The 13,040-nt window shown below is 63.0% G+C and overlaps 1 protein-coding gene across 2 annotated transcripts in view; it reads right to left on the bottom strand.

Moving 5' to 3' along the window:
- Positions 1-2,897: 2,897 nt before the first annotated feature.
- Positions 2,898-13,040, bottom strand: part of ITPK1 (inositol-tetrakisphosphate 1-kinase) — a 164,987-nt gene continuing 154,844 nt past the window's right edge. For both annotated transcript variants that reach the window (XM_066341650.1, XM_066341651.1), the window contains 2 exons: positions 8,372-8,534; positions 2,898-5,029 (listed from right to left, as the gene is read on the bottom strand). In XM_066341650.1, the coding sequence (XP_066197747.1) occupies positions 4,689-5,029; positions 8,372-8,534 (504 nt within the window). In that variant the 3' untranslated portion in view covers positions 2,898-4,688. The remainder of the gene's footprint in view (positions 5,030-8,371; positions 8,535-13,040) is intronic.

Here is a 13,040-nt window from a genome sequence, read left to right as displayed (position 1 = left end):
TCCCAGTCTGGGCGTATGCAGGAGTCTGTCTCACTATCTCCCCTCTGTTCACTTAAAAAAAAAAAAAAAAAGAAAAAAAAAAGCCACTGCCCGGAAATATGGGTTTTGACATCAGCCTAGCTTGGGCAAGTGTTCCTGGCCCTCTCAGCCTCAGTTTCCTCATTTATAAAATGTGGTTAGTACTTACTAGCTCACTAGTCATCACCACCATGATCTGGTGAGGATTCAAGAGGCTTAGCCTGAAGAAAACCATTATGATGACAATGCAAGTCCTCTGAGGGGTCTCGGCATCTCTGGGCTTCCTGTGTGAGGTGGGCATGGGGGTTGCCTCCTGCTGCTAACGCCCGCAGTCCGGAGCGCAGCGGACACCTCCAAGGACCTTGTGCTGTAAGCGGTTTATTTCTTCACGCGTTTCAGAGCCAGGTATTCCCTCCATCCCCATCAGTTACAGAAACAAACGCTACCTGCCACGAGTTGGTCAAGGGTCAAACACCCACTGTCAGGGCTGGTTAGCAAATGGAGAGAACACGGGTCACCTTGCACCTTGTCCCTGAAAGAAGCCGTCCCCAAGACGGGCGTGATCCCAATCCCACCTAGCAAACACGCCACCCATTCAAAAGGGCCAGCCGACAAAGCTTCTGGGTTTGCTTTTATATGTAGTATTCATATTCCTATAAACATGTACGTGTGTGTACAGAGGAAACAGAAGCCAGCTCGGGGTCCTGGTAAACGCCGCTTGTGAACAGGGTTGAAGCAAGTAGCACCTGCCACACAGCACAGGTGTCTGCACTAAAACCAAAACGGCCGGAGGGCGTGAAACCACCACGCACGGGGCCTTTGAGAGAAAGCAAGCTCCAGAGGGTCTGACCCCACGCACAGCCTCGGAAGAAGAGGTCGCTCGGCTGTGGCAAAGGGACTGTCCCTCTAAGCTGCCAGGTCATTGACAACTCGGGAAGGGGAAATGCAGCCATCTCTGGGAACGGCCCCAGTGGTCTGGTGAGGCCTGGCGGTCAGAACAGGACGAGGCCTGTGGGAAAACAGCGGGTTAGGCTGGCTCGCTGGTTTACCAGCTGCAAGCACTCAGCACAATTAGTGCGTGAGCAGGGGACAGCGCCACGTGTGGGTAGTCCGTGTCAGGCTACAGGTGCCTGCCCTCAGGGCGGTGCGGATTGCAGAGTGCTTGGCCGCCACAGGGAGGGTCTGTTTTTCTGCAAGTTTGTTCGCTTGCTGCCGTGAGAAGTTTCCCCTCCAGTTTTCTCGTCTGCTGTTGTGAGAATCTATTCAACGGGAATGGCCCAACGCCTGCTGGCTCTGCAGTTTCTCTACCGTCCGCCCGAATCCAGTGTGGACCTGCCTGACCTCGGCCACCCGCATTACAAGGGCCCAGGCTGTTCCGTAACGGTCAGCTCCCCTCTCAACAGTGTGCGTGTGTGCGTGTGTTTAGGGGCACAGGCACGGACCCTTTGTCATGAAGCACAGGACCGAGGGGAGAATTGCCCGTCTGAACACCACATCATCTCGGACTGGGGCTCAGGCTCAGACACACCCGGCAGATTTCAGTGGCATCAGGGCGCGGCCAGGCTGACCGAGAAGGGAGAAGCCCAGAACTTCTGTCAGGGATCGAGGCACTTCTCGGCCTCGTGGTGAGCCAGGGTGAGGGGCCAGGCTCCCGCAGGACAGCCAGCTCCCAGCTCAAGGTCTCTGCGGCTCAGGGCCCTTGGGCTTTGACCCAAGAAGGGAGTGGGGTTTTCCAGGGATCTCATGGGTGAAGGATCAGTTTTTCGGGGACAGAGGTCAGAGCAGGTGCAAACCCCAGGGACACGAGGGAAGCTATTCAATGGCTCTCATGGCCAGCAACCAGTGTGAGGGCCAGTCTTCCAGTCTAGGACAAGGACAGACAACAGCTGCCTTCCCCAGTTGGCTTAAAAACTACGGCTTCCTGCCAAGGTTCCTCAGCCTTCCATGAAGCCCAGTCCTCTGGGTCAAGAGGCGATCTTTGTCATGGTGTTCTCCTTCAAAGACAGGACTAAAGCTGCAGGCAGGCCCGCTTCAAGGATGCTCTGCCGACCCCTCGGGGGCATCAGCAGGGTCTGCCCTCTGCAGGTGACACGGGATGGCTTCAGCCCAGCCCGAGCCAAGTGCTACAAACCTGGCACCTCCATGATGCCAAAGGCAAGGACCCTGCTCTAGGAGGGGCCCCTGGTGGGGACAGATATCCAGCACCTGCACAAAGTTGGCTACACGCCTGGTCCCACATTATTACATAATCAAACGTCCACAAGCAGAACTTGGCCCAGGCAGGGACCTCACATGTGACCTCCATATCTACCCAAGGCCCCGGCCAAAATGTGGCCAAATGTCACCAGATGCTGCAAGGCCACAGACAGCAACATGACCACCAACTGGTAAATACAGGTCAATGACAAGGAGGCCTGAGGGAAACCAACTCCGTGGACAGGGTCAGTGTGCACTCAAGTGACATGGGGGTGGGAGGGCAGTGCTCCTCACCACCCAGTCCCTGTCCTCGACGCTCCCGACCCCCTTTAGAGATGGCCGCCGTCTGCCGCGCGGTGGTCACGAGTCCAGGGGAAGCGAGGCTGGCACGTGCCTGGGTGTGGCTGAGCCCTGCCCACCGCTGGCAGCTCCCCCGCCTGTGTGAAGCCACTGACCCCTCGGTCTCCACTCCTGGAAAAAGCCATCACCACGTCTGCCACCCGCACTGGGGCCAGTGGAACACGCCACGTCGCCGAAAACGGTTATTTGATATCTGGGGCCTGGACACTAACGTGCGTGACACGGAGGGATGACATGTATTAAACGGGGTCCCGTCCTGGCAGCAGGGGTCCCATCGCATTCCCCACCCGTTCTCGATGCAAACTGGGATTGAAGTTTTGTTCAAAAAGGTAAAGCCATTTTATTAAAAGACTGGGTGACAAACTTTTAGCAACATTGTGTAAACACGTGTGAAATGCAGTTTGATTTCAGTAGTTTATTTTGGGGACAAAGCAGTGCGAGAGGCCAGTCACACTCCCCCACTCCCCGGGGCTCAGGCTGACCCAGGGGAGGCAACGTACAGACAGTATAATCGGGGTTCTACACTCAGGTCGTGTAAACGCGGTGAGTCAGCGGCCCGCCCTCGGTCTCCGGGGCACCCACCCCTCACCCCAGGCCCGGAGGCGGGCAACGCCCCGCCCCGCTGGGCCAGGCCCGGGGCCTCCAGGCACCCAGCTCAGCAGCCCCTCTCGGGCCACCCTGCCTGGACCACGCAGGGCAGCCAGAGGCCTTCTGCTCCTCCTCAGTCAACGGGCATCCCAGACATACCATCCACTCAGGGGTCCCACGCCTCTCTCCCCCTGCTCACCTTGTTCCAGGACAGGCCGAGACCCTCGCTGCCCCCTCTCTGAGGGGCTGACAGCCCGGCTGGCCCGCGGAGGACCGTAACCGGGGAGGGGGCATTGTGTTCTCACCCTGGGCTGCTGCTCCCCACACCCGGCGGGCTCAGTGCTGGGGCGTGCAGTGAGTAGGAAGGGGATCGGGCCCGCTGGGTACGGGGCGGGGGGACAGGCAGACGTGAACAGGAACTGACGCGTGTGGCGGCCGCCCCCTGCCTGGGAGGAGCACCCCAAATCGCCTCAGTGCCGAGGGGAGGCTCATCCAGGCGGACTTCTCGGAAAAGCAGGCCGCACCGCAGGGGCCGAGGCGTCAGGCCCGCCCTTCGGAGTTCTGGTCTTGGCTGCGGGCATGGCGGCCCGGCGACTCTCAGAATGATTTGCCCAAAGTCCTTGGTGGCACAAATCCTTGGCACAGGCAGGATCGGCCTGGGGGCCCCCACCCAGACAGCCTCCTCCCGGGTCCAGACGAGCAGCAGTGCTTGGGCAAGGAACGAGGCCCCTTGCAGGGCTGCGTGGGGCACGCGGCGTGGGGCCGGGTGCATTCCAGGGCCTTGGCCTCCCCTGGGCAGCTTTCTTCCTCTTCCCTTCCGGGAGGAGGCAGGCGGCAATAGCCCAGACCCCCAGCAGGACCCCCGCAGGACACGGCAGCTGCGGCCTCTCGCCGCCTGGGCTCATGCCTTCCGGAAGGGCAGCGGCACAGCCGGTAGGTGTCAGGCCCCGCCTCCCGGAGCTGTGCAGGCCCCGCCTCCCGGAGCTGCTCAGGCCCCGCCTCCCGGAGCTGTGCAGGCCCCGCCTCCCGGAGCTGCGCAGGCCTGGGGCTGGGGCGCAGAGAGAGGAGAGAGAACAGGGAGCGTCCACTTGCTCTGCTCAGCGTGCACAGCCTGACCACGAGTGGCCCCCTCCAGGGTCCCCAAGGCCTGGTCCGCAGCAGCCATTGAGACCAAGACATGGATGTGCACACACTCACACACGCACCGCAACCACACACGCACACACACCCCTCCTCACACTCAGATCTAGTGTTGAAAACACAAGCGTGTGTAAACTCAGTGAAGAGATCTGCACAGCAGGAATTAGGCAGGGTGTCCCTTTTCCAGGAGGCTGGACCACTGGGGCTCTCTTCCGTCTCCCCCCACCCCTCATTTAGATAACGACATCAGAAAAATCAGGTTAAAAATTAAAAAACAAAAAGATCAGACCGTTGGGAACTCTTAGTAGGCTGTCACCAGTGGGAGCCGCTCGCCCAGTGGCTGTGCTCCGTGGCCCACGCCGCCCTCTGGGTCCTGGGCCCCGTGGCTACTGGGAGGAGGCCTTGGTGGCCAGGGAGGCCACACAATGCTGCTGGAAGCTGGGCGACACGGCGGCAGTGCAGCCGAGTCTCTGGTGCGGCAGCTTGGTGGCGCTGCTGGCACCCACGCCGCCCGCGCTGCCCGCGCCGGCCTCCGCCGTCCAGGGCGGGTCCTGGCCCATCACGCTGCCGCAGCAGCCCGGGCTGGCACTGCACGTCCGCTCGCCCGCCAGGCTGTGCCTCAGTGGGGCCACGTCCCCCGCGGCGGCTGGCGCTGTGCTCTGGCCCTGCAGGACGGTGGTGATGTGGTTCAGGAGGTCCGTGAAGAACTCGCTCACGCCCTCGTAGCCTGGGGGGGGGGGGGGAAGATAGACAGTGTGGCACTTAGCCAGGTGGAACTGGAGACAGGCGCAGGCACGGGGGAGGGGCGGGGGAGGGAGGGGCCCAGCAGGTAACAGCCCGATGGCACGTACACAGCCTGACTCAAAGCCGGGTGCGTGTGGCCCCAAAGGGCAGGTCATTGAACTCACCGCCCCCAGAGTGCGAGAAGCTATAGGACTTGAGCTGACAAGAACACACCCAGTGGCCCTGCTCCCCTCGGGCACGGCCTCAGGGCTTGTTTAATCACGAGGCTGGGCTGGAGGTGGCAGGACTGAAGGCCCACTCCTCCTCACCTTCCGAACCATAAACACCCCTCCCACCACGTGGCCCAGGCTCAGCCTCCTAGCAGGCAGCTGAGGACCCCCGGGGTGGGCACGACCGAGGCGGGCTAGAACATGGGTGATGCCTGAGCCACAGCAGCAGCTCCCAGAAGTGAGCCCTCACCCCCAAGAACCCTGCGGGTGTCGCATGTGTCACACGCCCTGAGCATCAGAGCCGAGGGGCAAAGACTGAGCACCCACAAGGCCACTACACAGACGCCAGCTCCCCTAACGAAGCGGGGCCCACGTCTCCTGACCAGAAACTGCTGGGCCTGCATTTCCTACCACGGGCGTGAATGCCAATGTCAGCAAACCAGACCTCGGGAGCTGCCCACCAGGCAGAATGAGAATCTAGGGCAAGGTTTTTGCTGACTCCCAAAAACTGCTTCGAAAGACATGCAACATGGGGCGGGTGCCCCGCCTTCCTAAACCAAGTTGGCAGGATGAGACCAGGCGCACGGCTGTAAAAAAACAAGGACAGGAAGCATGTCCCTGAAAACCAGTGTGCCAGCTTCGGAGGGCCCTGGGCACTGCCCACACCGCACCCCACCCCACGCGGCTGCGAGGCCACCACCCCGGAGAGGACGAGGGGCACGTGAACCCTCACAGGAAGCCTGCCCAGTGCCGAGGGCAGGGCTGCCTCAGCCGGGCAGCAGACAATCGCTGTGGTCTGATGGAACCGGGACCGAGGGGCAGGCAGACGTGCCCGCAGTAAAAATAAAAACGGGTAAAGGGACTGGTCCGCACAGTGCTTCCCGGCACCACGTCCCACACTTGATCTTCACAACTCTGTCCCCATTTTACAGGTGAAGAAACATGAGTGAAGTGATGGGCCCCAAAGACAAAAAGCACCATCAGCAGGTGGACGTGTGACTGTCCACCATGAGGATGAAGGTGATGTTCACACCCACAGCTGGCGTTCATCCAGGCTCACAGAGCACCAGCCCCGGGCCCAGAGCCGCCCTGTTTTCCAGACGAGGACACAACACCCCTCAGTGGCAGTGCCAGGATCTGACCCAGGCCCTTTGGTCCCACCTGTGCCTTGAATACCAGGTGGCCTGGGATCCCGCTAGGACGGGGGGCTTTCAGCCCTGGGCTGAGGGAGAAGGGCAGGGCTGACCCCGGCCTGAGGGGGCCACCAGCAAGCGTGCTGCTGCGTTTCCAGGGTAGAGACGCAAGCAGGGAGGGGCGCTGCAGAGGCCGTTAGCTCCCTCAGCAACTGCTCTGCTGTCCCCAGACAGGCTGGAGGCTTAGGGCAGGGTGTGTGCATGTCCTGGGGGGGGGGGGGGGGCGGAGGCCTGAGGGTAGACAGCAGGCCAGGGAGGGCCCATCAGGCCTGCGCCACCTGGCCAGAGGCCGTGCAGGCCACGCTGGGCACACAGCTCTCCCGCTGAGAGGCGAGCCAGCACCGTGGGGCACCAGCTCCGTGCCAGGCTGTGCAGACGCCACCTCCTCTGTCTCTGTGGGGAACACTGCTCCTGCTGTGCAGGAGTGAGTACTGACACTGCCCACCAGTGGCCTGGACACAGCTGGAGCCGACAGACAGGAAGCCTTGTGGTCACGGGGCCCCTATCCCGGCTCTACTTGGTGGCCCGGTGACTGGACATCATCCAGCCCTGAGCCTCCACGTCCCACCGGTAAAGGAGGTGCCGTCCCCGAGCCTCCACGTCCCACCGGTAAAGGAGGTGCCGTCCCCGAGCCTCCACGTTCCACCGGTAAAGGAGGTGCCGTCCCCGAGCCCCCACGTCCCATCGGTAAAGGAGGTGCCGTCCCCGAGCCCCCACGTCCCACCGGTAAAGGAGGTGCCGTCCCCGAGCCCCCACGTCCCACCGGTAAAGGAGGTGCCGTCCCCGAGCCCCCACGTCCCACCGGTAAAGGAGGTGCCGTCCCCGAGCCTCCACGTCCCACCGGTAAAGGAGGTGCCGTCCCCGAGCCCCCACGTCCCATCGGTAAAGGAGGTGCCGTCCCCGAGCCTCCACGTCCCATCGGTAAAGGAGGTGCCGTCCCCGAGCCCCCACGTCCCATCGGTAAAGGAGGTGCCGTCCCCGAGCCCCCACGTCCCATCGGTAAAGGAGGTGCCGTCCCCGAGCCTCCACGTCCCATCGGTAAAGGAGGTGCCGTCCCCGAGCCCCCACGTCCCATCGGTAAAGGAGGTGCCGTCCCCGAGCCCCCACGTCCCATCGGTAAAGGAGGTGCCGTCCCCGAGCCTCCACGTCCCATCGGTAAAGGAGGTGCCGTAGCAAAGCTCTCAGGGCAGGCCCGGGGTGGCGTGTCGATGACACCTGAAGCTACTGCTGTTACTCCTTCCCAGAGCCTAGCACGCAGTCCCCTCGGACGGGGCGCTGCTGGACACCCATGGCCCGAGGAGCCGGCGCGGGGTCTGACGCCCCGTGAGCTCTCCCTGTGCGCGAGGGCTCCCTTGTACCCTGTAAACGCCCCTGAACAGGCCCCATGTGGTGGTGTGTCCCGCTGGGACCCTTGCTGAGAGAGACTCGAGAGGCACTGAGCCGGCCACGTGCTTCCCCCACACATGCGGGGGGGCTCCGCAGGCAGCAGGGAGCGTATGCCCCACTCCAGGGGCACCGTGGCTCTCAGAAGGGTCAGGGGCACAGCCTTGTCACCAACCTACAGTGTGACCGGGACAGTTTCTCCCTGTCTGCGGGACACAGTGCCCTACATGTGACCTAAGGGCTGTATTCCTTCCAGCGTCCTCTCAGCTCTTTAAATCTACATGGGCCCAAGAGATCGGCTGGGATTTGACCAATAAAGGCTAGCCAACGCCGACGGCGCAGGCGCAGGCGCAGGAGAGGGGGTGAGAGAGCACGTGCTCGTGCAGACCCACTGTGCGCTCCTGGGCTGGATGTCAGGCCTGACCTCCTTCGCTCCTGCCCACACCCTGCCGCCCCATTAGCAGGTGGGGGCAGGCCCTACAGCGAGGGAGGAAGCCTGCCCCCGTCACCTGCCTGAGGACACCCGTCCCTGCGGCTCACCTGGGAAGGCGTTGATGTCGATGACGGCGTGCTGTCCTGTCTGGTTGTTGATGATGATGTCGATCCCGAAGAGCGACACGCCCAGCGCCTGCCGCAGGGCCCGGGACAGCTCCCGGATGACCTCGTCACTCGGCCGCTCGAACACGCCCTCGATCTTGTCCAGCTGCCAACACACCACGCACACGCGCAGGGGTCAGCCATGGGTGGGGGCGGCAATGCCCCACCACAGAGACCCTCGGGCAAGGAGGCAGGGCAGACCCACCTCGGTCAGTGCCAGGACAGCCATTTCCAAAGTCCTGCCAACTGGGCAGGCCCTAAGTGCATAGTGCCCACTGCCTCTCTAGTCCTTAGAGCAACCTGGAGGTGCGTGTCATCGTCAGCATTTTACACACGGGAAGCTGACGCCCAGACCCGGTCAGGGCTGTCCTAGGGCCACGCAGTACAGAAATCCAGGCCTGAGTTCGCACCCAGGTTTGTGAGCCTCTAAAACCCAGGCAGACTTCACGGGGCAGGGAGCATGAGTGACCGTAAAGGTGGGGGGCCGTGGGAGCAGGAAGGCCCGGCGAGGGCACGCTGGACACAGAGGTGCTGGACGCAGAGGCGCAGGGCAGGGACCTGCAGGAGCGCGTGGCGAGCGGCTGGCAGTCAGGGCAGAGCTGGGTGCAGGGTGGGCACTGTCCGCATCTCCGCACTGGCCACAGCCTCGGGCAGTGGGTTCTGTGGACCAGCCTTCATTTATTGCCCACGACCGGGGTGGGGGGGTGCTCACAGGGCCCCTGAGCAGGGCTTACCAAGCTCCCCTTCACGACAGCAGCTAATTATGGGGTTCCCACACTGACTCACAGCCTATGTGAAGGGGCTTCCCCCCAAAAGGCTACTCTGCTACTCCAACCAGACCCCTAGGTCCGAGTCCAGCTTTCAGTAAAGCTTCCATGGGGCCAGTGGCAGTCCACTGTCCCAACACCACCACTGCCCGGACACAGCTGGCCTGGGACAGGTGCACGAGTCTTCACGGCTCGGCCATTCCCCAGCCTGGGCCTGCGACAGGTGCACGAGTCTTCACGGCTCGGCCGGCCCCGGCCCAGGCCTGCGACAGGTGCACGAGTCTTCACGGCTCGGCCGGCCCCGGCCTGGGCCTGCGACAGGTGCACGAGTCTTCACGGCTCGGCCGGCCCCGGCCCAGGCCTGCGACAGGTGCACGAGTCTTCACGGCTCGGCCGGCCCCGGCCCAGGCCTGCGACAGGTGCACGAGTCTTCACGGCTCGGCCGTTCCCCCGGCCCGGGCCTGCGGGGAAGGGCAGGGCTGCACTGAAAGGGTTCAGAGTCAGACGGACCTGGATCGGAACCCCAACAGTGACGTGACCGCTCTGTGGCCTTAGGGAAAAGGACTCGAGCTCTCTGAGCCTCAAAACAGGGCCAGTGACGCTTCCACCTGATTCTGGGGCAGGGGCAGCATGGTGTCCCCTCTAAGTCAGCCAGAGCAGGGCTCACAAGACGTGCTCAATGAATGCTGGCGTCTTGAGGATTGTGGGCTCAGGGGCCGAAGGAAGGAGGGGGGCTGATCTACCAGAAAGAAAAGTGAGGCTGGGTCAGGAAGTTAAACGGAATGGCCACGTGACCCTGTAGGTCCACTCCGAGGTGTGGACCCAAAGGACTGGAAGTAGGTGTTGTATGCTGATGTTCACCGCAGCGTTATTCGTAAGAGCCAACAGGCAGAACAGCCGGAACGCCCTCAGCAGATGAGCAGACTGTGTCGTCCACACAGCAGAGCACTGCCATACAGCGCTACGACGTGGGTGAGCCCTGACAGCAGCCTAAGGGAAAGGGCCAGACACAGTGGGCTGCACACTGCACGATCCCCTTCAGGTAAAAGGCCTGGAAGAGCTAAATCCACAGAGACAAGCAGCAGACAGGTCGGTGCCCGGGGCCAGGAGAGGGGCTGGGGAGGGACGCTATAGGGGAAGGGGCTTCTTGGGGGACGAACATGTTTTGGAATTGGATAGAGGGGGTGACTGCACACGCGGTAAATGTACGTAACACCACCGACTCGGTCACTTTTAAAAAAGTGAGGCTGGGTCAGGAGGGCTGGGGACAGAGCTCTGGGCACCGAGGACGAGTGGTCCTTGTCCCCCGGCACAGGAAACCGTGATGGCAGATGGGGAACTTCCAAACCCGCGCACAGCAGGGACCCCCACATTTGGGCAGCGTCTGGGCCCTGATGTGAACCTCCTTCCCCCGCCGGCTCTACCACAAAGGCGGGGCCCTCCTGCCCAGACCCTGCTGCCTTGGCATCTTATGAAGGAAATACTTTCTAAGGGGCTGTGACAGGCACACGTCACTCAGCACCTGCCTACCTCCCGTCACTCTCACAGTGACATCAGAGGCTCAGCCCAACACGACGGCTCGCTACTGGTCCCGCCCGCTGCCTGCTCTGCACCATAAGGGACCCTTCTGGCTCTTGTTCTCTCACCCCAGTAAGTGGGGTGAGAGAGACACCCACACAGGGGACTGTGGTGAGGACTGAGCTGATGTTGAAGGCTCACAGCGCAGGCCCGGCAGCAACGGGAGCTCGGGGGCTGCATGACAGAGACACCCACACAGGGGACTGTGGTGAGGACTGAGCTGATGTTGAAGGCTCACAGCGCAGGCCCGGCAGCAACGGAGCTCGGGGGCTGCATAGAACCAAGTCTCGTGACACCCTGTTTATAAAAGCACTTTCTCAGCTCAGCCATAGAATCTCAGAAATCCTCCAAAGCCCTTCGATGATCTGAGACCAAATAGCCACCTAGAACCAGATAAAGTCATGGAAGTCCTGCCCATGGGCATTAACAGAGAGGAGCCAATGGTGTTCTGGAAAACGAGGCCGCGCTGGAGGAAGTGGGCGGTGTTCCTGTGGGTCGCCCGTCACAGCGACACTGCCTGGGCACTTACTGTGCACCGGGCACTGTCTCAGGAGCTCCCCGAGTCCCACGACGGGGAGCCCAAGGCTCAGAGAGGCACCGCAACTCCTTGAGGCCACACAGGGGAGCAGGGTCTGACCCCAGGCAGCTGGGCCAGTGCCCACACTCGTAACCCTGTACTGCTGCTTTGGGCCTGCAGGCTGGGTGTGGGGGCTGGGTGCACCCTCCGGGCAGCCAGCTGTGGATGGAGGGGGGCCTCAAGGCCAGGGCAGCGCCCCCTGCAGGAGCAGGGGATGGAAGGGGGCCTCAAGGCCAGGGCAGCGCCCCCTGCAGGAGAAGGGGATGGAGGGGGGGCCTCAAGGCCAGGGCAGCGCCCCCTGCAGGAGAAGGGGATGGAGAGGGGGCCTCAAGACCAGGGCAGCGCCCCCTGCAGGAGAAGGGGATGGAGGGGGGCCTCAAGGCCAGGGCAGCGCCCCCTGCAGGAGCAGGGGATGGAGGGGGGCCGCAAGGCCAGGGCAGCGCCCCTTGCAGGAGAAGGGGATGGAGGGGGGCCTCAAGGCCAGGGCAGCGCCCCCTGCAGGAGAAGGGGATGGAGGGGGGCCTCAAGGCCAGGGCAGCGCCCCCTGCAGGAGAAGGGGATGGAGGGGGGCCTCAAGGCCAGGGCAGCACCCCATGCAGGAGAAGGGGATGGATGGAGGGGCCCCAAGACCAGGGCAGCGCCCCCTGCAGGAGCAGGGGATGGAGGGGGGCCGCAAGGCCAGGGCAGCACCCCCTGCAGGAGAAGGGGATGGAGGGGGGCCTCAAGGCCAGGGCAGCGCCCCCTGCAGGAGAAGGGGATGGAGGGGGGCCGCAAGGCCAGGGCAGCCCCCCTGCAGGAGAAGGGGATGGAGGGGGGCCCTCAAGGCCAGGGCAGCGCCCCCTGCAGGAGCAGGGGATGGAGGGGGGCCTCAAGGCCAGGGCAGCACCCCCTGCAGGAGCAGGGGATGGAGGGGGGCCTCAAGGCCAGGGCAGCGCCCCCTGCAGGAGAAGGGGATGGAGGGGACCCTCAAGGCCAGGGCAGCGCCCCCTGCAGGAGAAGGGGATGGAGGGGGGCCTCAAGGCCAGGGCAGCGCCCCCTGCAGGAGCAGGGGATGGAGGGCCCCTCGGCGGGCAGGAGGACAAGAAGGGGCGTGTCTGGCATGGAGCTGTCCTTGCTGACCAGCCTGCAGGTGTGCCGGAGAGGCTCTGTCCTAGACGGAAAGGGGAGGGCTGACTGCATCCCCCTCAGTTCTGCGGGATTCCTGACCAGCAGTTCTGAGCTGGGAGGGGACAATGGCAGAGCCCGCAGGTACACAGACGGCCCCGCAGTGTTCTGAGGCCGACTCTCCCATTTTACAGACAAAGAAGCAGGCTGAGTGGGAGATAGCTCATTTTTGGGTGGGTCACACTATGGCCGTCCCAGGGGCCCTCTGGCACCAGTTAGCCCCAGTGGCCACTAGCCCCACAGACTGCGTAAGGGATGGGCAGGGATAGCGCCTTGGGAAGTCTGCGGCATGCCAACTTCCTCTGCCCTGGCCGAGCAGCGTCTGACAGCCTCGCAGGGAAGCGCCCTGCGGCACTGGGCTCATGAAGTGTCTGAAGCTTAGGAGGCCAGAAGCCCTTCTTGCACGACTATCTACATGTTACAATGCGCACAGCCGGGCGCCGAGAGGCACTGTTTAAAATCCGGCTGTTCCCCAAGCTTCCCTGACTGTCAGCCTCTTGAAGGGCGCCGGTGTTCCCCAGGTCCT

Source organism: Saccopteryx leptura, chromosome 6 (genome assembly GCF_036850995.1).
Source record: "Saccopteryx leptura isolate mSacLep1 chromosome 6, mSacLep1_pri_phased_curated, whole genome shotgun sequence".
Classification (NCBI taxonomy): Eukaryota; Metazoa; Chordata; class Mammalia; order Chiroptera; family Emballonuridae; genus Saccopteryx; species Saccopteryx leptura.
The sequence above is the reverse complement of the archived record's forward strand: the minus strand, read 5'-3'. Positions and strand labels throughout refer to the sequence as shown.